The sequence below is a fragment of the Pan troglodytes genome, chromosome 23 (genome assembly GCF_028858775.2).
Source record: "Pan troglodytes isolate AG18354 chromosome 23, NHGRI_mPanTro3-v2.0_pri, whole genome shotgun sequence".
Taxonomy (NCBI): Eukaryota; Metazoa; Chordata; class Mammalia; order Primates; family Hominidae; genus Pan; species Pan troglodytes.
In genome coordinates, this window is record NC_086016.1 from 45,030,858 (window position 1) to 45,055,004 (window position 24,147).

The 24,147-nt window shown below is 51.6% G+C and overlaps 1 protein-coding gene across 6 annotated transcripts in view; it reads right to left on the minus strand.

Moving 5' to 3' along the window:
- Positions 1-1,872: 1,872 nt before the first annotated feature.
- Positions 1,873-24,147, minus strand: part of TTLL1 (TTL family tubulin polyglutamylase complex subunit L1) — a 48,700-nt gene continuing 26,425 nt past the window's right edge. For all 6 annotated transcript variants that reach the window (XM_024352534.3, XM_024352535.3, XM_063808002.1 and 3 more), the window contains 4 exons: positions 21,632-21,775; positions 14,062-14,148; positions 8,644-8,807; positions 1,873-2,134 (listed from right to left, as the gene is read on the minus strand). In XM_024352534.3, coding sequence (XP_024208302.1) covers positions 2,005-2,134; positions 8,644-8,807; positions 14,062-14,148; positions 21,632-21,775 — 525 coding nt within the window. In that variant the 3' untranslated portion in view covers positions 1,873-2,004. The remainder of the gene's footprint in view (positions 2,135-8,643; positions 8,808-14,061; positions 14,149-21,631; positions 21,776-24,147) is intronic.

Sequence of the window (24,147 nt, forward strand, 5' to 3'; positions counted from 1 at the left end):
ACACACACAATATGGCATGTACACTTGACACACGTCCATGCATGGGCACTGAGAGAGCTTGGGCAAGTCAGGGAAGACCCTTATCTGAAGGACATACCCTTGGTGCCATTTGGGAGAACAAACTCCTGTTACTAGCATCGCAACAAAAACAGGTGGCAAGCTTTAAAGATAAACTCAAGACAGCGAGTGAAACTTCAGCAAATACGTGTTAATACGACCATGAGTAAAAGGCCCTTCCTGGCCGGGCGCGGTGGCTCACGCCTGTAATTTCAGCACTTTGGGAGGCGGAGGCGGGAGGATCACCTGAGGTCAGGAGTTCGAGACCAGCCTGGCCAACATGGTGAAACCCCCGTCTCCACTAAAAATACAAAAATTAGTTGGGTGTGGTGGCAGGCGCCTGTAAGCCCACCTCCTTGGGAGGCTGAGCCAGGAGAATCGCCTGAACCCAGGAGGTGGAGGATGCAGTGAGCCTAGATTGTGCCATTGCACTCCAGCCTGGGTGTCAAGAGTGAAACTCCACCTCAAAAAAAAAAAAAAAAAAAAGACCCTTCCTAAGAACAGCACTGTAACTCATGAGTTATTACTCAAATGCATCTGTCCATCTACCCACCAACTCAGGTCCTCTCCATACACTCCTGTAAGTCACCGGGCTACCGGGAGACTGCACGGGAACAACCACGCTCGCGCAGCCTGTCCCGCAGCCATCGCTCCTCCCACAGCTCCTGGCTGCCCACGGCGCTTCCCTGTAGCAAACCCAGCTGCTGACGTCATAAAAGGCACACAGCCGGACCTGTCTGTGCTCACCTACTTCAATTTACAACAGACTCATCCACAAAACCGAAGTGGTAGAAACAGGTCTTTTTGAAGCCAGGCGTGGTGGCTCATGCCTGTAATCCCAACACTTTGGGAAGCTTAGGCAGGAGGATCGCTTGAGCCCAGGAGTTGGAGAACAGCCTGGCCAACGTGGTGAAACTCTGTCTCTACAGAAAAAACTTAAAAAGTAGCTGGGGGTGGTGGTGTGTGCCTGTGTGGTCCCAGTTACTCGGGAGGCTGAGGTGAGCGGATCACTTGAGCCCAGGAAGTTGAGCCACAATGGCACCACGGCACTCCAGCCTGGGTGACAGGGCGAGATCCTGTCTGAAAAGAAAAAAAAAAAGAAAAGAGAAGAAAAGAAAAGAAAACAGGTCTTCCTGGGAGCACCTAGACAAAGGCCTTTGTAAAGATAAATTACCGAGGAATATTTCTAGTTGCCTGTTTTCTTCAAAATCACAGTCAAGTAAGCTGGGCGTGGTGGCTCACCTCTGTAATCCCAGCATTTTGGGAGGCCGAGGTGGGCAGATCACCTGAGGTCAGGAGTTTGAGACCAGCCTGCCCAACATGGTCGAAACCCCATCTCTACTAAAAATACAAAAATTAGCCAGGTGTGGTGGCACACGCCTGTAATCCCAGCTACTTGGGAGCCTGAGGTGGGAGAATTACTACCCAGGAGGCAGAGGTTGCAGTGAGCCAAGATTGTGCCAGTGCACTCCAGCCTGGGCGACAGAGCAAAACTCTGTCTCGGGAAAAAAAAAAAAAATCACAGTCAAGTAAAGAGAAACGCAACTAAAAGAGCCGTCAGTTAAATACATTCCTCTCTCGTGGCAGGACAAGTCTATAAGATTTGTTTTGTTTTTAATTTAGTGTAAAGTTTTTTTAATGTTTAAACCTTGTGACACATCAAATTACATGCTTGAAGCTGTTACTTTCTGTCAAAAAAGTGAGTTTTTAATATGAAAATTCTGCTTAGGTTAAAAATTAAAAAAAAAAAAAAGCGAGTTTTATACATCCGCATGAATTGTTTCCTTTAGCACTAGTCAAACAGACTCCATAACCTTCCAAAGAAGTGCCTTCATTTATTTACAGGGCTTAGGAAAGGAAAAAAGCTCTACAAAAGGGAAATTTCAAAATAGGGCTTCAGCAGGGGCCCAGATGGAGTGAGTAGTTTTGGTAAGGTCCAGGTGGGACTCACTTCCAGGTGGTGAGGACCGCTCTCCCCGAGTCTCTCGATCGGCCTGCTCTGGGCCCCAGAGACTGACCCTGACGGCTTCTCAGCTCCCGGTCAGCCCCGTCACCCTGGGCCAGTTCTTCATCATACCTGGAGACAGAAACAGCCGGGATCACGGCAGGCTCTCTTTCAAAGGCAACAGGCAGGGCCACCAGGCTGCTGTGTGGCAAATACGACATCACCCAGAGAAGCGGCCTGAGGGGGCCCCACCCTCGCGACTCCTGCTGGCTCCCGCCCACCTCCCACCTGGCTCCAGCCCACCTGCCTGCCAGGTGGCTCTCGCAGCCCAGCAAATGCTCCCCAAGGCCAGCCTGCCTATGTGTACAACCTTGTTGTTATTGTGGACAGTGGTCTCCCCTCGGAAGCTGACATTTTATACAGGTCACCAGGTCAAATTTGGCAATGACTCCAAAGGCAACATGAATGAGGTGACACAGAACCAGCCCAGGGTAAGTGAGGTGAGACTGCCTGGCTGGAAACGCTTCACACAAGGCACCTGCAGGCTGGGGGGACTAACTCCATTCCAGATGGGAGTGGTACATGAGCACTGGTCAGTGGAGGCCAGGGCAGAGAGGCCCCACGGTGCACACTCAGCTAGAGACTCTGCCAGTGTGACCCACGCCACCCCTCCCCATTTTCTTTTTTTTTGAGATGGAGTTTCACTCTATCACCCAGGCTGGTATACAGTGGCGCAATCTTGGCTCACTACAACCTCCACCTCCCTGGTTCAAGCGATTCTCCTGCCTCAGCCTCTCGGGTAGCTGGGATCATAGGTGCCCACCACCACACCCAGCAAATTTTTGTATTTTTAGTAGAGACAGGGTTTCCCCATGTTGGCCAGGCTGGTCTCGAACTCCTGACCTCAGGTGATCTGCCCGTTCGGCCTCCCAAAGTGCTGGGATGACAGGCGTGGGCCACTGTGCCTGGCCCCCATTTTCTTTAACTGCCTGTTTCCCAATTAACGTTCATGCATCCTAAGGCCGCATGTGCTAAGGAGGCAGCAGTGCAGGAAACAGCCTGAATTTTCGCGTCTGGAAGAGCTGGATGCCAGCTGCAGCTCCCCAGACGGGGTGGTCACAGCATCTGGGCAAGTCCTGGGTCCTTCCCACAGCGGCGGGGCCCTTCTCTCATGGGGTCCTGGAGCATGGTCGTTGCTGCCTGCACCTATTGCAGGCTGTGGCAGGGAGCAGGCTGGGGGAATGGGGCCACCCCCCTCCACGGTGACTGACATTACCCTCCCAACTTGGGCGGCAGCACCAGGACTTGCTTCCTATGGGGGGAAACTGGGGTTCTAGAGGTTTGCTCAGGGCCTAGGGTCCCACAGCTGGCCCGTGGCACAGGTAAGATTAACCTCTAGGACTTCTGATTTCTAATTTGGAGTTTTTTGTCCCGCAGCGCTGAGGAGTGTGGAAAGCATCTTTCCCCAGTTAAAGCACATCCGTCGGTGTGCTGTGCTGGCCATCCTGACTAGGACCCTTGGTTGTATGTAGGTATTTGTGTCAAACACAAAAGGTACCCAGATGCTGAGTACTAATCATGTGGACTTCTGGAAAAGGGTGGATTTCTGTGATAAGCTTATTACCAAAACCAGAGTCTGCAGGTTGAATGTAGTGTGAGTTAGAAACTTCTGAGGTTAAAGAATGTATTTTCTGCATTGTGCTTCTGGTGGCAAACTGGGACTGAAAGAGTAGGTGGGAAGAAAGCATTTTCTGATTCCTTCTTTTTTTGAAACGGTCACCCAGACTGGAGCCCGATCTTGGCTCACTGCAACCTCTGCCTCCTGGGTTCAAGAGATTCTCATGCCTCAGCCTCCCGAGTAGCTGGCATTACAGGCGCATGCCACCACGCCCGGCTAACTTGTTGTATTTTTGGTAGAGATGGGGTTTCACCATGTTGCCCAGACTGGTCTTGAACCCCTGAGCTCAAGCAATCTTCCTGCCTCGGTCTCCCAAAGTGCTGGGATTACAGGTGTGAGCCACTGCGCCTGGCCGCATTTTCTGACTTCTGTCTGTGAAGCAGACACCACAGGGATCCAGGCTCTGCACCAGGGTGGAGCTGTCAGGATGATGATACAGGGGCCTGCTTCCTCTCTGGCTCTCGAAGGAGAGACACAGCCACAGTCCCTATGGCACAAGGAAGCCGGACAGGACACCCCTGGAACTCTGGAATCTGCCTGGGTGGGGGGGCCCTCCAGGAAGCCTCCCTGGCGCCTCTCCACAGGATCAGATACCCCTACCCCGTGGGGACTCCACATTCATAAATGTCGTCACTCCACTGCCCCCCTGTGTTTGCTTCCCTGGCCAGGGGGCTGCAGTGACCGCCTGTCTGGTTCGTGGCTGCCCCCAGCAGCTTGCTCAAGGTCTGGTGGATAGGAATCTACTGAATGAATGGAGAAAAGGACCACATATGGTGACCGGTTTCACGGAGCACTTGTGCTGATCTGTGCGGCTCAAAAAACAAAACAAACAGAAAGGAGCATTTGGCAAGCAGCTGGCCCCGGGATGCGCTGTTCCCAGGGGTGGTCTGGCCAACTACTGAGCCAACGCAGAGGAGAATCAGAGCCAAGATGGTCCTTCGAAGTTCCTGTTCTAGCAGGCTTTTCTTCTGGGTTTTCACAGAAACAATCTAGTCACTGTTAGGGTTTTTAAAGGCTGTAAAAGTACAGTCAGCAACTTCGGAACAGGGTCCTGGAGGTGGCAGATGCAAAGTGCCAGGCCTTGTAGGGCCACAGCCAATGGTATGGCCTGGGGCACGTGACCTCATGCGGCCAGTGTCCTCTGCTAGATGCTACTGGGCTCTGAGGAGTTGCTGTGGGCACGCAGAGCACCTGGCATGGACGGGCAGCGCCGCTCAGATGACGTGGCCCTCCCAGTCAGCACCAACTGCTACTGCTGCTGGTGGCTGCACCTGAAAATGGAGCTGGGGTTCTTTGATCAGCTGAATGCCTAAGGGAAGCAAGCCCTGACTAGAAGCGTTTAGAGGCCATCAGCTCCACACAAGAGCCTTCCATTACTCTCAGGAGCCAGGAGAGGACGGCTGGATCAGGGAGGGGGGTCACCTTGTTGTCTCTTCAACTAAAAGCAGTGAGGCTCTGGCCTCTGCTGCTTTTTCTTTTCTTTTCTTTTCTTTTCTTTTTTTTTTTTTGAGGCAGAGTTTCGCTGTGTCGCCCAGGCTGGAGTGCAGTGGCACGATCTCGGCTCACTGCAACCTCCGCCTCCTGGGTTCAAGCCATTCTCCTGCCCTCAGCCTCCCAGGTAGCTGGGATTACAGGTGCCCACCACCACGCCCGGCTAATTTTTGTATTTTTAGTAGAGACGGGATTTCACCATGTTGGCCAGGCTGGTCTTGAACTCATGACCTCAGGTGAGCCACCTGCCTTGGCCTCCCAAAGTGCTGGGATTACAGGTATGAGCCACCATACCCAGCCTGGCCTCTGCTTCTTAGCCTGGAAATGGCGAGTCTGGCCCGCTCCCTCAAGAAGTCCACAGGCTGGACGCGGCAGAGGCTCTACACACTCCCAACAAGCCAGCCTCTCCACCACCCTCAACTGGACTGAAGAGAACCCCCCAAGGTCCTCATGCTACTGACAAGTCTCCCCGCAATGGTCCCCACCCCGTACACACTCACAGACCCCCTCAGTCCTCCAGCACAGGGGCCATCAGGACCCAGCCCCGAAGGCCGCCATCGCAGTTGCCATCCCCAACCCTGATCTCACCCTTCACCTCCCAGGCTGCCAATCCCAGTCTGACCCCATCCCCAGACTCACCCTCTGTGGGCTCCGGAACTCTCTGCCCATCATCGCACCCACCATGCCCTCTGCTTATCCTTTAATCTCCACTTCCCCTTCCTGCTCTAATGGGCTCCTGCGAGACGCTGCTTCCCCTGCAGCCCCTGGTGTGGAGGCTGCTTTCTCTCCCACCCCCCATACTCCTGGTTGGAGGGGGCCTCCTCTCTAAAGCCCCCAGCTCTTTCCAGGCCTGGTCACCACAGTTACCTTCCTCCTTGTGCAGTCACCTCCAGTCCTCGAGGTCACCACCCCAGATCCCTTGGAGAGCCAGGCTCCTAGTTCATGGTGGTGGGTGATGGCAATGACCAAACAGATGAAACCCCCAACTCCCTGACCTCTGGTGACCCTGTCCTCTACTCCATCTCAGTCCCATCCCCAGGGAGTCCCCAAGCCTCGTCACCCCTCGCATTATCTCCATGGCAAGTGCTCACTCCCTGACCACTGCCCCTTCTCCTCCCAGCCCACTTCCCTAGTGCCCAACTCCAACAACCCTCCTCCCCGAGGGACTGCCACCCACCCCCGCCTTCTCCCTGTCCCCGCTGCCCTCTCTCTTGCCATCGCAAGCTCCCAATCCTGGTCCCTCCCAACCCTCTGCCTTCTCTGTACCTAGCCTGGGCAGCTGATCATGGAGGGAGAGAACAACCAACCACACACACTGACTGGTCACCCCTGAAGTTCACAGCCACTACCCTGTAGAGGCCCCGAGGTTGCCGGCAAGCCCAGTATACTTCCATCTAAACTCCCCTTGCACCTGCTCCTCCTGTTCCAGACAATGAGCTGTAACACGCACATCCACACCACACATCACCCACAGCAGGGGCAGGAGGCAGCTAAGCATGGGCTTCAGAGTCCTCCCACTAGCAGCACCTACCAGCTACAAGCCTGACATCTCTGTGTGTGTGTGTAAATTTCACTAAATATTTCTTCCTTTGTTTTTTAAAAATTTACATGAAATGCACATTTTTGCTGTGACGGAAGCATGTAACTGTGATCCTAACACACCTACTCCTCCGCCTTTTACTGCCGTCTGCTTCCCTCTCTTCTCCACGCCCCCTCGACCGCAGTATCGATGCCAACAACATGATGTGTATCCTTCCATGTTTCCCTGCTCATGCATTCGCATGTAAGCCACCGCACATGTCACTGTATGTACACACAGGGGATTCTGAGGCCAATGTTTTACAAGGATTACGTTATACACCCTTTTCTGCAGTGAGTTTTTCCCAGGCAACCTCCCAGGCCCCATGGTGTAGCTCTAGGTCAATCTTTTTTTTTTTTTTTTTTTGGAGACAGAGTCTCACTCTGTCGCCCAGGCTGGAGTACAGTGGTGCAATTTGGGCTCACTGCAACCTCCACCTCCCGGGTTCAAGCGATTCTCCTGCCTCAGCCTCCTGAGTAGCTGAGATTACAAGCGCGCACTACCACACCCGGTTAATTTTTGTATTTTTAGTAGAGATACAGTTTCACCACGTTGATCAGGCTGGTCTCGAACTCCTGAGCTCGTGATCCACCTGCCTTGGCCTCCTAAAGTGCTGGGATTACAGGCGTGAGCCACCGTGCCCAGCCGGGTCAATCTTTTTAAAGGCCACTTAATAGACCGCAGAATGAATGAACCATACTGTGTTCAGCCACCACACTCCTGATGGGCTCTCACTTTGTTCCCACTTTCGTCACTACGAGTATGCCACGGAACCGCTCTAAGCCTTTGTTTCCACACCTGTGAAATGGAGCTAATAGTCTTACCTACTTCAAAATATTACTGGGGAAAGGAATTGATACTGTGTGTAAAGCACTCTGCACAGTTTCTGACACATGACAAGCCCTCAAAAGTTAGCTATTTCCTTCCCGCTCTGTAAAATAGATCTTATTATACCCATTTTTTTTTTTTTTTTTTTTTTTTGTAGAGATGGAGTTTCGCTATGTTTGCCAGCCTGGTCTCGAACTCCTGACCTCAGGTGATCTGCCCGCCTCGGCCTCCCAAAATGCTGGGATTACAGGCGTGAGCCACTGCACCTGGTCTGTTATACCCATTTAAAGGTGGGCAAACTGAGGCTCAAACAGTGGCACTGAGTTCCTCCCTGTCACCCAGCTCTATGCGGCAAAGCCAGGGAATGAGCCCAGGTGACCCGTGAGAAACACGCACTCCACCCAGCCTGCTCCAGCTATCCCGGCGGCCAAGCACTCCACCCAGCCTGCTCCAGCTATCCCGGCGGCCAAGCACTCCACCCAGCCTGCTCCAGCTGTCCCGGCGGCCAGCGGAGGCCTGGCACGTGATCAGTGCACCACACATATGTTGTGAGTAGGAGCATACACGATGATCAAGTTCAGCACCCAATCTGCTTTTCTGGGCTGGGTGCAGTGGCTCACACTTGTAATCTCAGCACTTTGGGAGGCCGAGGTGGGAGAATCACTTGAGGTCAGGAGTTCAAGACCAGCCTGGCCAACATGGTGAAACCCTGTCTATACTAAAAATACAAAAATTAGCCAGGAGTGGTAACACATGCCTACAGTCCCAGCTACTTGGGAGGCTGAGGCAGGAGAACTGCTTGAACCCAGGAGGCGGAGGTTGCAGTGAGCCGAGATCGTGCCACTGCAACCCAGCCTTGGCGACAGAGTGAGACTCCCTCTCAAATTAATAATAATAATAAAATAAACAAATTGCTTTTCTGCTACAACACGATCTATCCCATCATGTCATTAGTAAATGAAACAGTCTGCCCAAATAAGGAGAATCCACATATGCCCAGAAATCCAAGCTGGGACACCATTCGGAAACACAGAAGGACAAGCGCACAGTCACACACAAACTTACAGAATCTCGTAATTGCCGAGGACTTCCTTTGGGGGCGACTTGTTCCATTTGCAGTCTGGGATTTCACCGTTCGGGACGGCGATGTTGAGGGTGTCGTTAATCAGGTTGTACTTGAGGATTCGGTCATTGGCAGTGCTGGACGTGAGAGACGGGGACGCATTCACCTGTGAGATGAAAGACCCACGTTCCTCACCTGTGTCTCTCGCTCTTTTGGAATGAAAATGTGCACTGCAGAAGGAGATGCTGGCTGCTACACACTTCAGTGAAGTTTTTTTTTGAGACGGAGTTTCGCTCTTGTTGCCCAGGCTGGAGTGCAGTGGCGCAATCTCGGTTCACTGCAACCTCCGCCTCCCGGGCTCAAGCAATTCTCCTGCCTCAGCCTCCTGAGTAGCTGGGACTACAGGCACACACCAACACTCCCAGCTATTTTTTGTATTTTTATTAGAGATGGGGTTTCACCATATTGACCAGGCTGGTCTCGAACTCCTGACTTCAGGTGATCCTCCCACCTCGGCCTCCCAAAGTGCTGGTATTACAGGCGTGAGCCACCACACCTGGCAAATGGTTATTTAATATTGCTACTATCTAATACTGTCAGAGCACCTTGGATAGGAAGCACTTTGTGATCCACTTTTATTAGCTGTTCAATGAAATATAAGTAATACTTAAAGGTAGGATTAGAATTAGGATCTACAAATCAGCGATCGCACAAACATTTTGGGCCAGTGTATATCACAAACATTATCAGTGCCTACCTGTGTGACTGGTTCTGTCCTAAGTACCAAGAGCCCCACAAGGGTTTGTTAGAATCAGTGACCCAAATGACCCTGCCCAAGCAGCACTGTGGGTTTCAGCAAAAGGCAATGGGCTCCCTTTTTGCTAAGAGAGTAATATCTCATCAGTAAAGCAGCATTCTCACTCAAATGATGAATCCTTCCAACACATGGAAAGGTGGTCCCATAAGGCCTCTGAGAAGCTAAGCAACGTCACAAAATCCACACATTAAAATGAAGACATTCGCTTTGTTCTGTGGAGAGTCCCACAGGCCCTCAGTCACTACTTTTTATTTATTTATTTTTTTTGAGACAGAGTCTTGCTCTGTCACCCAGGCTGGAATGCAGTGGTGTGATCTCAGCTCACTGCAGCCTCTGCCTCCCAGGTTCAAGCAATTCTCCTGCCTCAGCCTCCTGGGTAGCTGGGATTACAGGCACGCACCACCACGCCTGGCTAATACTTGTATTTTCAGTAGAGACAGGGTTTCACCGTGTTGGTCAGGCTGGTCTTGAACCCCTGACCTCAGGGGTTCTGCCCGCCTCGGCCTCCCAAAGTGCTGGGGTTACAGGCGTGAGCCACCGTGCCCGGCCAGTCACTACTTATTTACTCATATTTTAGGCACTGTTCTAATGACCTTGGTTAGCTGTTTCAGGCCATGGGGGATTAGAGGGAGCAAATTTGTAAGCTGTTCAGGTTTCTCCCAGTCAGACTGCCTGTCTGTGCTGCTAGCAGTGTATCGAATGTGTACTGTGCCAAAGAATTGCACAGATCTCATTGTCCTCAAAATGACCACTGTAGTATACCATAATACTATAATTCTTATTATGAATACATGAAGATTAAGAATTGTTATTAGGGGCCGGGCGCGGTGGCTCATGCCTGTAATCCTAGTACTTTGGGACGCCGAGGCGGGTGAATCACGAGGTCAAGAGTTCGAGACCAGCTTGGCCAACATGGTGAAACCCTGTCTCTACTAAAAATAAAAAAAATTAGCCAAGTGTGGTGGCAGGCGCCCGTAATCCCAGCTACTTGGGAGACTGAGACAGGAGAATCGCTTGAACCCGGGAGGTGGAGGTTGCAGTGAGCTGAGATCACGCCACTGCACTCCAGCCTGGGTCACAGAGTGAGCCTCTGTCTCAAAAAAAAAAGAAAGAAAGAAAAAAAAAGAATTGTTTTAGGCTGTGTGCAGTGGCTCACACCTATAACTCCAGCACTTTGGGAGGCCGAGGTGGAGGGATCGCTTGAAGCTAGGAGTTCGAGACTAGCCTAGGCAACACAGCGAGACCCCATCTCTACCAAAAAAAAAAAAAAAATTATCTGGGAAGAGTGGCACATACCTCTAGTCCCAGCTACACAGGAGGCTGAGGTGAGAAGGATCACTTGAGCCCAGGAGTTCAAGTTGCGGTGAGCAATGATGGTGACATTGCACTCCAGCCTGGAACACAGAGCGAGACTTGGTCTCTTAAAAAAAAAAAACCCAGGCCAGACATGGTGGCTCAAACCTGTAATCCCAGCACTTTGGGAGGCTGCAGTGGGCAGATCACTTGAGGTCCGGAGTTCAAGACCAGCCTGACCAACATGGTAAAACCCCATCTCTACTAAAAATACAAAAATTAGCCAGGCGTGGTGGCAGTTACCTGTAATCCCAGCTACTCAGGAGGCCGAGGCCCAAGAATCACTTGAACCCAGGAGGCAGAGGTTGGAGTGAGCCGAGATCGTGCCACTGAACTCCAGCCTGGGTGACAGAGCAGGACTCTGTCTCAAAAAAATAAAAATAAAAAATACCCCAAACACTAGGGTCTGCAAAAGAGGGGAGTGAAGAAGAAGGTGAGAGTTTAAAAACTCCGTATTGAATACTATGTTCACTATTTGGGTGACGGGCTCAAGAGAAGCCCAAAGCCCAGCATTCTGCAATATATCCATGTAACAAACCGGCATATGTGCCCCCTGAAACAAGAAAAAAAAAAAAGGCTGGGAGCAGTTGCTCACACTTGTAATTCCAGCAGTTTGGGAAGCCAAGGCAGGAGGATCACTTGAGCCCAGGAGTTCAAAACCAGCTTGGGATGCTGGGCATGGTGGCTCATGCCTGTAATCCCAGCACTTTGGGAGGCCAAGATGGGCGGATCACTTGAGGTCAGGAGTTCGAGACCAGCCTGACCAACATGGAGAAACCCCATCTCTAATAAAAATACAAAATTAGCCAGGAGTGGTGGCTCATGTCTGTAATCCCAGCTACTCGGGAGACTGAGGCAGGAGAATCGCTTGAACCTGGGAGGCAGAGGTTGTGGTGAGCCAAGATGGCGCCATTGCACTCCAGCCTGGGCAACAAGAGTGAAACTCAGTCTCAAGAAACCAAAACCAAACAAAAAAAACACACACACACAAAAAAACCCAGCTTGCACAACATAGTGAGACCCCATCTCCACAAAAAAAAAAAAAAAAAAAATTAGCCAAGCATGGTGGCACATGCCTGTAATCCCAGCTACTCAGGAGGCTGAGGCAGGAAGATCACTTAAGCTCAGAAGGTGGAGGCTGCAGCGAGCTATGATTACACCATTGCCTCCAGCCTAGGCCACAGAATGGGACCCTGTCTCAAGACAGAAAAAAAAAAAAGAAAAAAAAAAAAAAAAAGAATTGTTGGCTGGGCACGGTGGCTCACGCCTGTCATCCTAGCACTTTGGGAGGCCAAGGCAGGCAAATTGCCTGAGCGCTCAGGAGTTTGAGACCAGCCTGGGCAACATGGTGAAACCCCGTCTCTGCTAAAATATAAAAAATTAGCCGGGGTTGGCGGCATGCACCCGTAGTCCCAGCTACTCCAGGAGGCTGAGGCAGGAGAACTGCTTGAACCCAGGAGGCAGAGGTTGCAGTGAGCCGAGATTGCGCCATTGCTCTCCAGCCTAGGCGACAGAGTGAGACTCCATCTCAAAAACAAAAAAACAGAATTGTTATTATATTAAAAAGTAGGGCTGGGTGCGGTGGCTCACACCTGTAATCCCAGCACTTTGGGAGGCCGAGGCGGGCAGATCACGAGGTCAGGAGTTTGAGACCAGCCTGACCAAAATGGTGAAACACCATCTCTACTAAAAATACAAAAATTACCTGGGCGTGGTGGCGCACGCCTGTAATCCCAGCTACTCAGGAGGCTGAGGCAGGAGAATCGCTTAAACCCGGGAGGCGGAGGTTGCAGTGAGCCGAGATTGTGCCATTGTACTCCAGCCTCGGTGACAGAGCAAGACTCTGTCTCAAAAACAAAAACAAAAACAAAAACAAAAACAAAAGAAAAGAAGTAATGTTCACAGTTAAGATCCTAGGTCATCCAGAAGAGACTTCCATTCAAGTCACTCTGGGTTTTTTTTTTTGTTTGTTTTGTTTTGTTTGTTTTTGAGACAAAGTCTCTCCTCTGTCACCCAAGGTTGGAGTGCAGTGGCGCAATCTCAGCTCACTGCAACCTCAGCCTCCCCAGTTCAAGCGATTCTTCTGCCTCGGCCTCCCCGGTAGCTGGGATTACAGGTGTACACCACCACACCTGGCCAATTTTTTTATTTTTAGTAGAGGTGGGGTTTTGCCATGTTGGCCAGGCTGGTCTTGAATTCCTGACCTCAGGTGATCCACCCGCCTTGGCCTCCCAAAGTGCTAGGATTACAGGAGTGAGCCACCATGCCTGGCCTCAAGTTATTCTGTTTAACATGGAGGACGAGAAAGTACAAACACTGGCTATCTATTTCCCGCTCACACACCCAGCTTTGGCGGCATAAGGAGTTGCCTGGAAAATGCCCGATGGAACCAGCTCACTTGGCTCTTCAGCAGCTTCCTGCAGGGGTTCCCATGACGCTACCCATAGGGAACCAGTCCCTACAACCTGCTATTGTGGACTTGGGTGTCCTGGCTCAAAATGTGACCGAGATGAAGGGCCCGAGCCATCCACTGGCAAATGAACTTGGTTGGGAGGGCGTGCAGGGAGATGAACCAATAGAGCCGGAGTTCTTTTGTCCCCTTGGAGGCCTGAAGCTCCTCCTCCTGGCTCCAGAGCAACGGTTGGGCAAGGTGGGTTTGAAGCTGGGGCCTCTGAGAAGCGCGCCAGCGCCCACTGTGGCTGAGGTCGCACCAGCCAGGCTTGGTGTCAGGAGGCAGTGCTAAACAGATAGCCACCACGACATCCTCTCTACCCACTGAAAGCGGCAGAGGAATCCACTTCCAAACTCTACCTTCATATATGCCAAAGAAGAGCAGGGGCGTTCCTTCCCTCAGGAGAGTGTGCTCCTGCTGGCCAAGGGTACCGAGGTTGTGAGCTGCTTTCCTAGATGGGAACACTGTCACCCATGAGGACAGGGGAGGGCCTGGGGGACAGGGTGCAGGACTGAGGGAGGATGAACTAGCCCAGATGCACCCTGGAGGTGTCATAGCCACCAAGTTCACGTGAGATGGGCTACAGCTCCCTGTCGTGGGCTGGGCTCTGGGAGGGGAGCAAGGCAGGAATGTGCTTATACCTTAACCATCAGCAAACAATCAAACTCGAACATCAGTCCCCTTCCTGCCTGGCCTGAGAAACATCTGGGGCCTGGGGGACTGCTGGGCCCGAATCGGGGCAGAAGTGTGTCAGGGGCTATGTGTGGTGTGACCAGGTGCAGGTGCTCCCGCAGTTACCTCGATCAGCCAGGGCTTCAGCTTGTCGTCGATGATGATGTCGTAGCCATAGCATTCAAAGCAGTGCTTGTCATTGTTCATCACCGGCTGCAGAGAGAGTGACGAGTGGGTGACATGGCCAGCATCAAAGGGCGCAGCTGAGACCAACGCCGCAGAGACAAGCAGGATCGTCCCACGTCCCGACCTCCCACAGCACAGGTTCCCACCCTCCACCACAAACGCTTCCTTCCCTCCTCTCCCTCTTCCTCCCGCAGAACTCAGAGATTGGGCACTTTCCTCAGCCTGATAGAGGGAATTGATGAAGCCGTAATGGGCATCTCTGCGTCTCACTCATCAGAGGCTTGACTAGCACCCAACCCCTCTGTTGGCGTGAGACTGTCATCAGAGTGAACAGATGTCCAGCTCCAAGCCCAGAACCTGCAGTGAAGGTCTGTGCAGCCTTATCACAGACAAACACAAACTGTCCACCAGGCTGCCCGTTACCCCTTCCCAGGCCCTTAGGGATCCGGGTGCCAGACTATTAACCTCTGTTCCCAGTGACAAAAGTAAATCCATTTACATACAAATTTTTGAATTTCCTTTGTAATTTTCAATTCCATTTCACTTAGATACACCTTAGATTAACTGTTCTCCAGATACATAAATAACACCACCTGAGGCTGGGTGCAGTGGCTCATGCCTGTAATCCCAGCACTTTGGGAGGCCAAGGTGGGAGGATCACTTGAGCCCAGGAGTTTGACACCAGCCTGAGCAACACAGCGAGACCCCCGCCTCTACAAAAAATAAAAAATTTAGCTGGGTGTGGTGGTATGTGCCATTAGTTCCAGCTACTCGGGACGGCTGGAGGCTGGGAGGAAGAGGAGTGCCGTGAGGAGTGCTGGAGTACAGTGAGCCATGATCGTGCCACTGCACTCCAGCCTGGGTGACAGAGCAAGAACCTGTCACTTAAAAGCAAACAAACAAAAAAAAAGAAAACTGGCTGGGGGCAGTGGCTGATGTCTGTAATCCCAGCACTTTGGGAGGTGGAGGCAGGTGGATCACCTCACGTCGGGAGTTCGAGACCAGCCTGGCCAACATGGTGAAACCCCGTCTCTACTAAAAATACAAAAAATTAGCGAGCCGTGGTGGCGCGTGCCTGTAATCCCAGCTACTTGGGAGGCTGAGACAGGAGAATCCCTTGAACCTGGGAGGCGGAGGTTACAGTAAGCCGAGACTGCGCCACTGCACTCCAGCCTGGGCAACAAGAGCGAAACTCTGTCTCAAAAAACAAACAAACAAACAAAAAACACAAAACCCCCCAAACCCAGCTGCTTATGATGCAGATTCCTGGGCCCTCGCCAGCCTGCCTGGATTCAACCTCTGGAGACGCACCACAGTTTTACAGGCTCCTCAGAGACTTGTGCACCCTATAGTCAGTGAAGCATAGAGACGGGGTAGGGAGGTCTTGTCACACGATAGAGGGCATCGGACTCCGCTTCAACGAAACACTTGAAGCTAGAAACTCTGGGAAGGAGAGAGCCTGGACCACCCTCCTCACTCACTGAGAGAAAGGGAGGCTCTGGTTGGCTGCCTCCGCATGTAATTTAGCGGAATTACATTTAAACTAAAAGCCTGGTATCCTCATCCAGGCCAGTGCCCAGATGACTGTCCCAGAAAATGTCTGTAAGACAGGAAGTCATTAGCCTGACTGTCATTCTCCAAACCCCACTCTGCCTCCAGCCCTGAGCAGGCTGCCTGCATTGCATAGCTCTCAGTGTCTCTGTCCAGTCTCATGCTGCAGGTTTGGGTTCCTCAGGGGGTCTCAGAGCCACCTCCCGTCCTGCACCAGGCCCCTCCCATGTGCCTGTTTCCTTGTCTGCCTCACTCTGAGGACAACATGCCTGGTAAAAACCAGGTGATGAAATATTTGCTAAGTGAATAAAAACTGAATAAATAAATTCCTGCTCCCAAAGCCTCACAGAGCCTTAGAAATCTATCATAACAGCTTTTCAGTTCAGGAAACTGAGGCCCAGAAGGAGTTGTTCAGAGGCACCTGCCAGAGGGCCAGGCTGAAGGAATACAGGTTTCCTTGATTAAACAGCTAACTTTTTCTCAAAGATCTACCAAAATGGGCTGGGGAGGGAGGGAGAGCAAAGGGCTGCTTAATCCGGCATGAGAATTCACACAATCACATGTTAACAGATGAGCAGTATTTAACCCTTCCCAATCATGAAGTCAGTCTCTGCAGAGCACTGTTGACATATACGCCGTGACACTGGTGTCAGGGTCCCAGTTTCACAGATGAGGCATCTGAGGCCCAGCAAGAGTGGGCTCTTGAGCAAAGTCCCCTGTCGGGATATGGTGGGGCCTGGCATGGAATCAGATCTGAACTCCACACTCGTTACCTGCCACCCAAGCTGCAACCCAAGCCACCAAGGTATAAGGAGCTTCAGTGGGACAAGAGATGGGGCACTCGGCCCCTAAGATGTATCTCCAGCAGTGAACTAGGTCCCAGGTTTTTTCTGTCGAATCCTCTGTGAGCCAAAGACACAAAACGAACCCACACACCGTGCTCACGCACCACTTTGAAAGCAGGAAGAGCTTCACTTAAGGTGCAGAAAGTCAAGGCACCAACCCGACATAATCTCTTTTTTTTTTTTTTTTTTGAGATGGAGTTTTGCTCTTGTTGCCCAGGCTGGAGTACAATGGCACGGTCTCGGCTGACTGCAAATTCCACCTCCCAGGTTCAAGCGATTCTCCTGCTTCAGCCTCCCAAATAGCTGGGATCACAGGCGTGTGCCACCACACCCAGCTAATTTTGTATTTTTAGTAGCGATAGGATTTCACCATGTTGGCCAGGCTGGTCTCGAACTCCTGACCTCAGGTGATCCACCCACCTCGCCCTCCCAAAGTACTGGGATTACAAGCATGAGCCACCGCACCTGGCCTTTTTTTTTTTTTGAGACGGAGTCTTGCTCTGTGGCCCAGGCTGGAGTACAGTGGCGCAATCTTGGCTCACTGCAAGCTCCGCCTCCCGGGTTCACGCCATTCTCCTGCCTCAGCCTCTCGAGTAGCTGGGACTACAGGCGCTGCCACTACGCCTGGTTAATTTTTTGTATTTTTAGTAGAGATGGGGTTTCACCATGTCAGCCAGGATGGTCTTGATCTTCTGACCTTGTGATCCGCCCGCCTAGGCCTCCCAAAGTGCTGGGATTACAGGTGTGAGCCACCGTGCCCAGCCCCTCCTTTTTGTTTTTTGAGACAGAATCTTACTCTGTCACCCAGGCTGGGGTGCAGTGGTGTGGTCTCCACTCATTGCAACCTCTACCTCCCGGGTTCAAGCGATTCTCCTGCGTCAGCCTCCCGAGTAGCTGGGATTATGGGTGTGTGCCATCACGCCTGGCTAATTTTTCTATTTTTAGTAGAGATGGGGTTTCATCATGTTATCCAGGCTGGTCTTGAACTCCTGGCCTCATGTGATCCGCCCACCTCAGCCTCTCAAAGTGCTGGGATTACAGGCACTGTGCCTGGCCACGTCTGTCTATAGTTTTCTTTTTTTTTTTGAGACAAGGTCTCACTCTGTCGCCCAGGCTGGAGTGCACTGGTGTGATCACAGCTCCCTGTAGCCTCCATCTTCCAGGCTCAAGTGATTTTCCCAGGTCAGCCTGCCCAGTAGCTGGGACTATAGGCATGCACCACCATGCCTGGCTAATTTTTGTATTTTTTGTAGAGACAGGGTCTTGCATGTTGCCCAGGCTGGTCTCAAATTCCTGGGCTCAAGCAATCTGCCCACCTTGACCTCCCAAAGGGCTGGGACAACAGGTGTGCACCAACACATTCAGCTAATTAAAAATAATTTTTTTTTTTTTGTAGAGACAGCATCTTGCTATGTGGTCCAGGCTGGTCTTGAACTCCTGGCCTCAAACAATCCTCCTGTCTCAGTCTCCCAAAGGGCTGAGATTACAAGCATGAGCCACCACGCCCAGCCTCTTAATTTTCGTGGTTGTTTCACTGAAGCCTTTCACTTCAAAGAGGCTCAATATAAGCCTCTTTGGTTATGTTTAAAGGTAAAAGTAGAAGACAAGGCCTTAATTTTCCACAGAGAATGTTTCTTTTTTTGTCTTTTTTTTTTTCCCTTTTTGTGGAGAAGGAGGTCTCGCTATATTGCCCAGGCAGGTCTCGAATTCCTGGGTTCAAGCTATCCTCCTGCCTCTGCCTCCCTAAGAGCTGGGATTACAGGCGTGAGCCACCACACCCGGCCTCCACAGAGACTGTTTTCTATAAATATGTTCATACAGCCAGGCACAGTGGCTCCTGCCTGTAATCCCAGCACTTTGGGAGTCCGAGGCAGGCGGATCACGAGGTCAAGAGATGGAGACCATCCTAGCCAACATGGTGAAACCTGTCTCTACTAAAAATACAAAAATTAGCTGGGCGTGGTGGCGCGCACTTGTAGTCCCAGCTACTCAGGAGGCTGAGGCAAGAGAATTGCTTGAACCTGGGAGGCGGAGGTTGCAGTGAGCCGAGATCGCATCACTGCACTCCAGCCTGGCGACACAGCGAGACTCTGTCTTAAAAAAAAAAATTGAAAAAAAAAAAAAAAGTTCACACATCAACCTTGATGCCATCACACTTTCTCTAGAACAGCAGTTTCACACATTTCCATCTTTCTTCTTGTCTTTTTTTTTTTTTTTAAAGAGACAGGGCTGGCCGGGTGCAGTAGCTCACGCCTGTAATCCCAGCACTTTTGGGAGGTCCAGGTGCGTGGATCACCTCAGGTCAGGAGTTCGAGACTAGCCTGGGCAACATGGCGAAACCCTGTCTGTACTTAAAAATACAAAAATTAGCCAGGTATGGTGACGCGCACCTGTAGTCCCAGCTACTTGGGAGGCTGAAGCAAGAGAATCTCTTGAACCCGGGAGGTGGAGGTTGCTAGGAGCCAAGATCGCGCCACTGCACTCCAGCCTGGGTGACAGAGAGAGACTCCATCTCAAAAACAAAACAAAACAAAAACATTAAAGAGACAGGGCCTCATGGTCACCCAGACTGGAGTGCATTGGTGTGATCGTGGCTCACTGTACCCTCAAACTCCTGGACTCAAGCAATCCTCCCACCTCACCCTTCTGACTAGCTGGGATCACAAGTATGTGCCTCCACGCCCGGCTAATTTATTTTTTATTTTTAGAAGCAAGGTCTTGGCCAGGCGCAGTGGCTCACATCTGTAATCCCAGCACCTTGGGAGGCTGAGGTGGGTGGATCACAAGTTCAGGAGATCCAGACCAGCCTGGCCAACATGGTGAAAACTCTGTCAGTACTAAAAATACAAAAATTAGTTGGACATTGTGGCGCAAGCCTGTAATCCCAGCTACTTGGCAGGCTGAGGCAGGAGAATTGTTTGAACCAGGGATCGGAGGCTGCAGTGGGCTGAGATTGTGCCACTGCACTCCAGCCTGGTCGACAGAATGAGACTCCGTCTCAAATTAAATTAAAAAAAAAAAAAAAAAAAAAAAAGCAGGGTCTTACTTTGTTACCCTCAAGTCCCAAACTTTTGGGCTTAAGTGATCCTCCACCTCGGCGTCTCAAAGTGCTGGGATTACAGGCGTGAGCCACTGTGCCCGGCCAATTTCATACATTTCTGACTGTGGAGGGAAGCTCTTTCTCACAGCCTCTTGACACCAATGTGGGGGACACATACCACAGCTGGCCATGGTTACTTTTGCTCTTTGACATGGTAGTGATTCTTTGAGCTTTGGGAGTTTTGTAAAGCACCTTTGTTAAAAGAATGGGAAGTATCCCACCACACACACACTCTACGGTGATGTGGCACCCACTCTCCGGGCCCACATCTGAGTAGGTGGGTCTCTCAGGGGCCACCTCAAAAAGTAAAAGAACAGACCATACTTGCCCTCAGAGAAAAAAACAAAAGACCACGAAACTGACAGGAGAGACTGGGCTCCTGGAGTGGGCTGGGGAGGGTGGGAGGGTTGCTTTCCTGCCCCTCCCTCATAGGTGAGATGGGAAGATTTCATGGGCTTTGGGCCAGAAACCTGTTCTACTTCCCAGCTCCGGGGCCTGGGCCTCCGTTTTCCCAGGAGTCATATGCGAGTAATGAAACACCCCAAGACACCCGCTGGGGAAGCACTGGAAATATATATATATATATTTTTTTTCTAGACAGTCTCACTCTGTCGCCAGGCTGGAGTGCAGTGGTGCGATCTCGGCTCACTGCAAGCTCTGCCTCCCAGGTTCACACCATTCTCCTGCCTCAGCCTCCCGAGTAGCTGGGACTACAGGCGCCCACTACCACGCCCGGCAAATTTTTTTGTAGTTGTAGTAGAGACGGGGTTTCACCCTGTTAGCCAGGATGGTCTCGATCTCCTGACCTCGTGATCTGCGCACCTTGGCCTCCCAAAGTGCTGGGATTACAGGTGTGAGCCACAGCGCCCGGCCCCGGAAATATTAATAGTAGCAAGCTTGCTGGTGCTCATATGTTCATTTCTCTCTTTTCCCTTAAAAACAGATGTGCACCTGCTTTAACACGGTAAAACAAAACACGAATGCCAACTGAAAACCAGCAAACAAACATAAAATGTGAAGATAAAAAAAGAGGCACCCCATTTCCAGCCCGAAATATCTATGAAATACTAAAGTCAGGACATCACAGACAAGAGGCTGCTGGAAGTCCATCTCCAATATATCAGTTTATGCCAAAATAGTTATTACTGACTTAGTGGGTATAAGAGGAGTGGAGGGGCCAGGGCCTGTGGCTACACCTGAGAGGCTAGCCCGGCTCACCCCGGGATGGCACTGGGCTGCAAGCTAGCCCCTTTCCCTTTCCGAAAAGACTGCAGCCTCTGGCAGATGTGCAGGCAGCAAGAAAGTGAAAACAGGGTTTTTTTTGTTTTTTGTTTTTGTTTTTGAGACAGAGTTTCGCTCTTGTTGCCCAGGCTGGAGCGCAATGGCGCGATCGCGGCTCACTGCAACCTCTGCCTCCTGGGTTCAAGCAATTCTCCTGCCTCAGCCTCCCAAGTAGCTGGGATTACAGGTGCACACCACCACACCCGGCTAATTTTTTGTATTTTTCGTAGAGACAGGGTTTCACCATGTCCAGGCTGGTCTTGAACTTCTGACCTCAGGTGATCCGCCCGCCTCGCCCTCCCAGCATGCTGGGATTACAGGCGTTAACCAACGCGCCCAGCCTGTTTTTTGTTTTTTGAGACAGAGTCTTGCTCTGTCACCCAGGCTGGAGTGCAGTGGTGTGACCTCCGCTCACTGCAACCTCTGCCTCCCGGGTTCAAGCGATTCTCCTGCCTCAGCCTCCCCAGTAGCTGGGATTACACGTGCATGCCACCATGCCCGGCTAATTTTTGTATTTTCAGTAGAAACAGGGTTTCACCATGTATGTGGGCCAGGCTAGTCTCAAACTTCTGACCTCAGGTGATCTGCCCACCTCAGCCTCCGAAAGTGCTGGGATTACAGGCGTGAGCCACCGCGCACAGCTGAAAACAGGTATTTCTAACAGAAAGACAGCAAGCCCCCCCACTCCCAAACGGGCCCTGGGAGCCGGCTCCCCCACCCGCACCAAACTCACCGCCACGGCCTTCAGGGACTGCACGATGATCCAGTGGATCTCGTCGAACAGCTTGCTGGTCACCTCCTTGCCGCGGGTGCTCTCCAGGTAGAGCCGCAGGTTACTCACTGTCCACTTGCCCCCATGGATGTGGTTGTAGTCCTCCTGGTGACGGGAAAGCGGGCAGGCATCCCTCAGGCTATGCACCCCAGAGGAACCCAGCGGAACCGTTGCATCCCCCAAGCATTTCTGGAGTGCCCCCTGGGTGTGGGCATCCAGCAACAAGGCAAACGTCCAGACCCCTGCCCCAGGGAGATCTGGGCCGGCTATTTTCCGTTTTGTTTTAAGACAGGGTCTCACTCTGTCCCCCAAGCTGGAGTGCGGTGGCATTACTTTGGTGCACTGCAGCCTTGACCTCTTGAGCTCAAGCGATCCTCCCCCTCAGCCTCTCAAGTAACTGGGACTACAGGCATGTGCCACTATGCCTGGCTAATTTTTAAATTTTTTGTAGAGAAGAGGTCTCACTATGTTGCCCAGACTGGTCTTGAACTCCTGGCCTCAAGGGATCCTCCTGCCTTGGCCTCCCAAAGTGTTGGGATTACAGGCATGAGCCACTGTGCCCGGCCACCTGGGCCTCCTATTAATGTGGGGTTTTTCTGTTTTTATTTTTGTTTTTTGAGACAGAGTCTCACTCTGTCGCCCAGGCTAGAGTGCAATGGCACGATCTCGGCTTACTGCACTGTGAGCCACTGCGCTTGGCCTTCCGTGGGTATTTTAAAATGCTCATCTCCCTAATACTCTTAGGTTTAATCATTTATGCCTCACAGCACAGGCTGTGGAGTGCTGCCGGGATACCCTTCAAGACCAAGGCACTCATTCTTCTAGCTGAGACCCACCCTCACTGAGAGTGCCCTTGGCTTGAGGGAGCTGCCTAATCCAGGGTGAAAGCCCTCCCCAAGGCAACAGCCCTCCCCAAGGCAACAGCATACCATGTCTGGCTGATGCCAGGTGTCAGCCCCTGCTCCCTCCAGGACAGCTCTGCAGGGCCACCCCTGCTCCACAGCGCCCCACAGTGGGCAGAGGCCTCCACTGCAGCAACATCAGCTTGCTGACTTCTACCTCAGAGTCTTTCCTGGGGAAGCCAACCTAAGACATGCCTGGGCTGCACACTGCAGTTTAAAAGCACCACACCCATCACTCTCTAACAACCTTGAGAAGACGCCATTATCATCCCATTTCACAAGGGAGGCCGGGCTCAGAGAAGCTGTTACTTGGCCAAGCTTTCCTCCTGGGCTGGGATGGGGCTGGGCCTCCAGCCCAAATGTTCTGATGCCAGTTCTGAGCTCTTCCTGTTTTGCCACCCCTGAAAATTAATTCTCCATACAATGCTTATCTTTGAAGGCAAAGAGCTAGAAAATACCCAAATGTATTACACTGTTAGGAGACTGCATTTCATTTTCTAAGTATAAAGTGAGAACCATGAACTAAAACAAAACCAGCCTACTAACTCTTTGAGCAAACACCACTGACTCAAAGCAGATAAAAGGAGAATTAACCATATTTTAAAGGAAAGTCCAGGCACGGTGGCTCACGCCTGTAATCCCAGCACTTTGGGAAGCTGGGGTGAGAGGATCACCTGAGGTCAGGAGTTCGAGACCAGCCTGGCCAACATGGTGAAACCTCGTCTCTACTAAAAACCCCAGCCAGGTGTGGTGGCGCGCACCTGTAACCCCAGTTACTCGGGGGGCTGAGGCAGAAGAATCGCTTGAACCCGGAAGGCAGAGGTTGCAGTGAGCCGAGATCCTGCCACCGTACTCCAGCCTGGGTGACAGAGCAAGACTCTGTCTAAAAAAACTAATAATCATAAATACATAAATAAAAAATAAAATTTGTAAAACTGATGCTTGCTTGGTTTACTCTGAGGAAGACCTGAAGGGGAAGCGAGTTAGGCCAGCCACATGTGGAAGCCACTTGGCCCCGGTAAGCAGTGGCCATCGTCATCCCAAGACCAGCAAAGTGAACCCCTGGCTCCTGTTGGCAGCTGTGGGGCACGGAGGGCTGGTGAGCTGCCCAAGTCACACAGAGTTAAGTGATGGGCAGAGGACCGAGTCCAGCCTCGTCTGACCAAACTCTTCAGCAGGTTCTTCAGAAATGCATATTTCATACCAATACTCACTCTCTTTCTCCTCAAATCAGAAAACAGACCAGAGCATTCAAGGCTTCCATCCAAAGAAGATTCAAATCAAAGAAGGAGTCTTTCATAAAGAAACGAGACCTTTGGTTTATGTTGGGGTGAAATTAGAGCCCCTAACCTGAACTGGGCCCACAAAGCCCTGTGTGTCTGCCCTTGCTGGTCTCTCCAGTCCCTCCCCATCCACTGCCCTCACACCAGGGGCTCCTGCTACCCTGGCGTCCTTTCAGCCCCTGTAATGCTCCCTCTGGCAACAGGGCCTCGGCACACGTTGTACCTACTACTATGGAACCTTCTCCACCCCCTCTGGATTATCCCTACTCATGCTTCAGATCTCGGCTCCAGC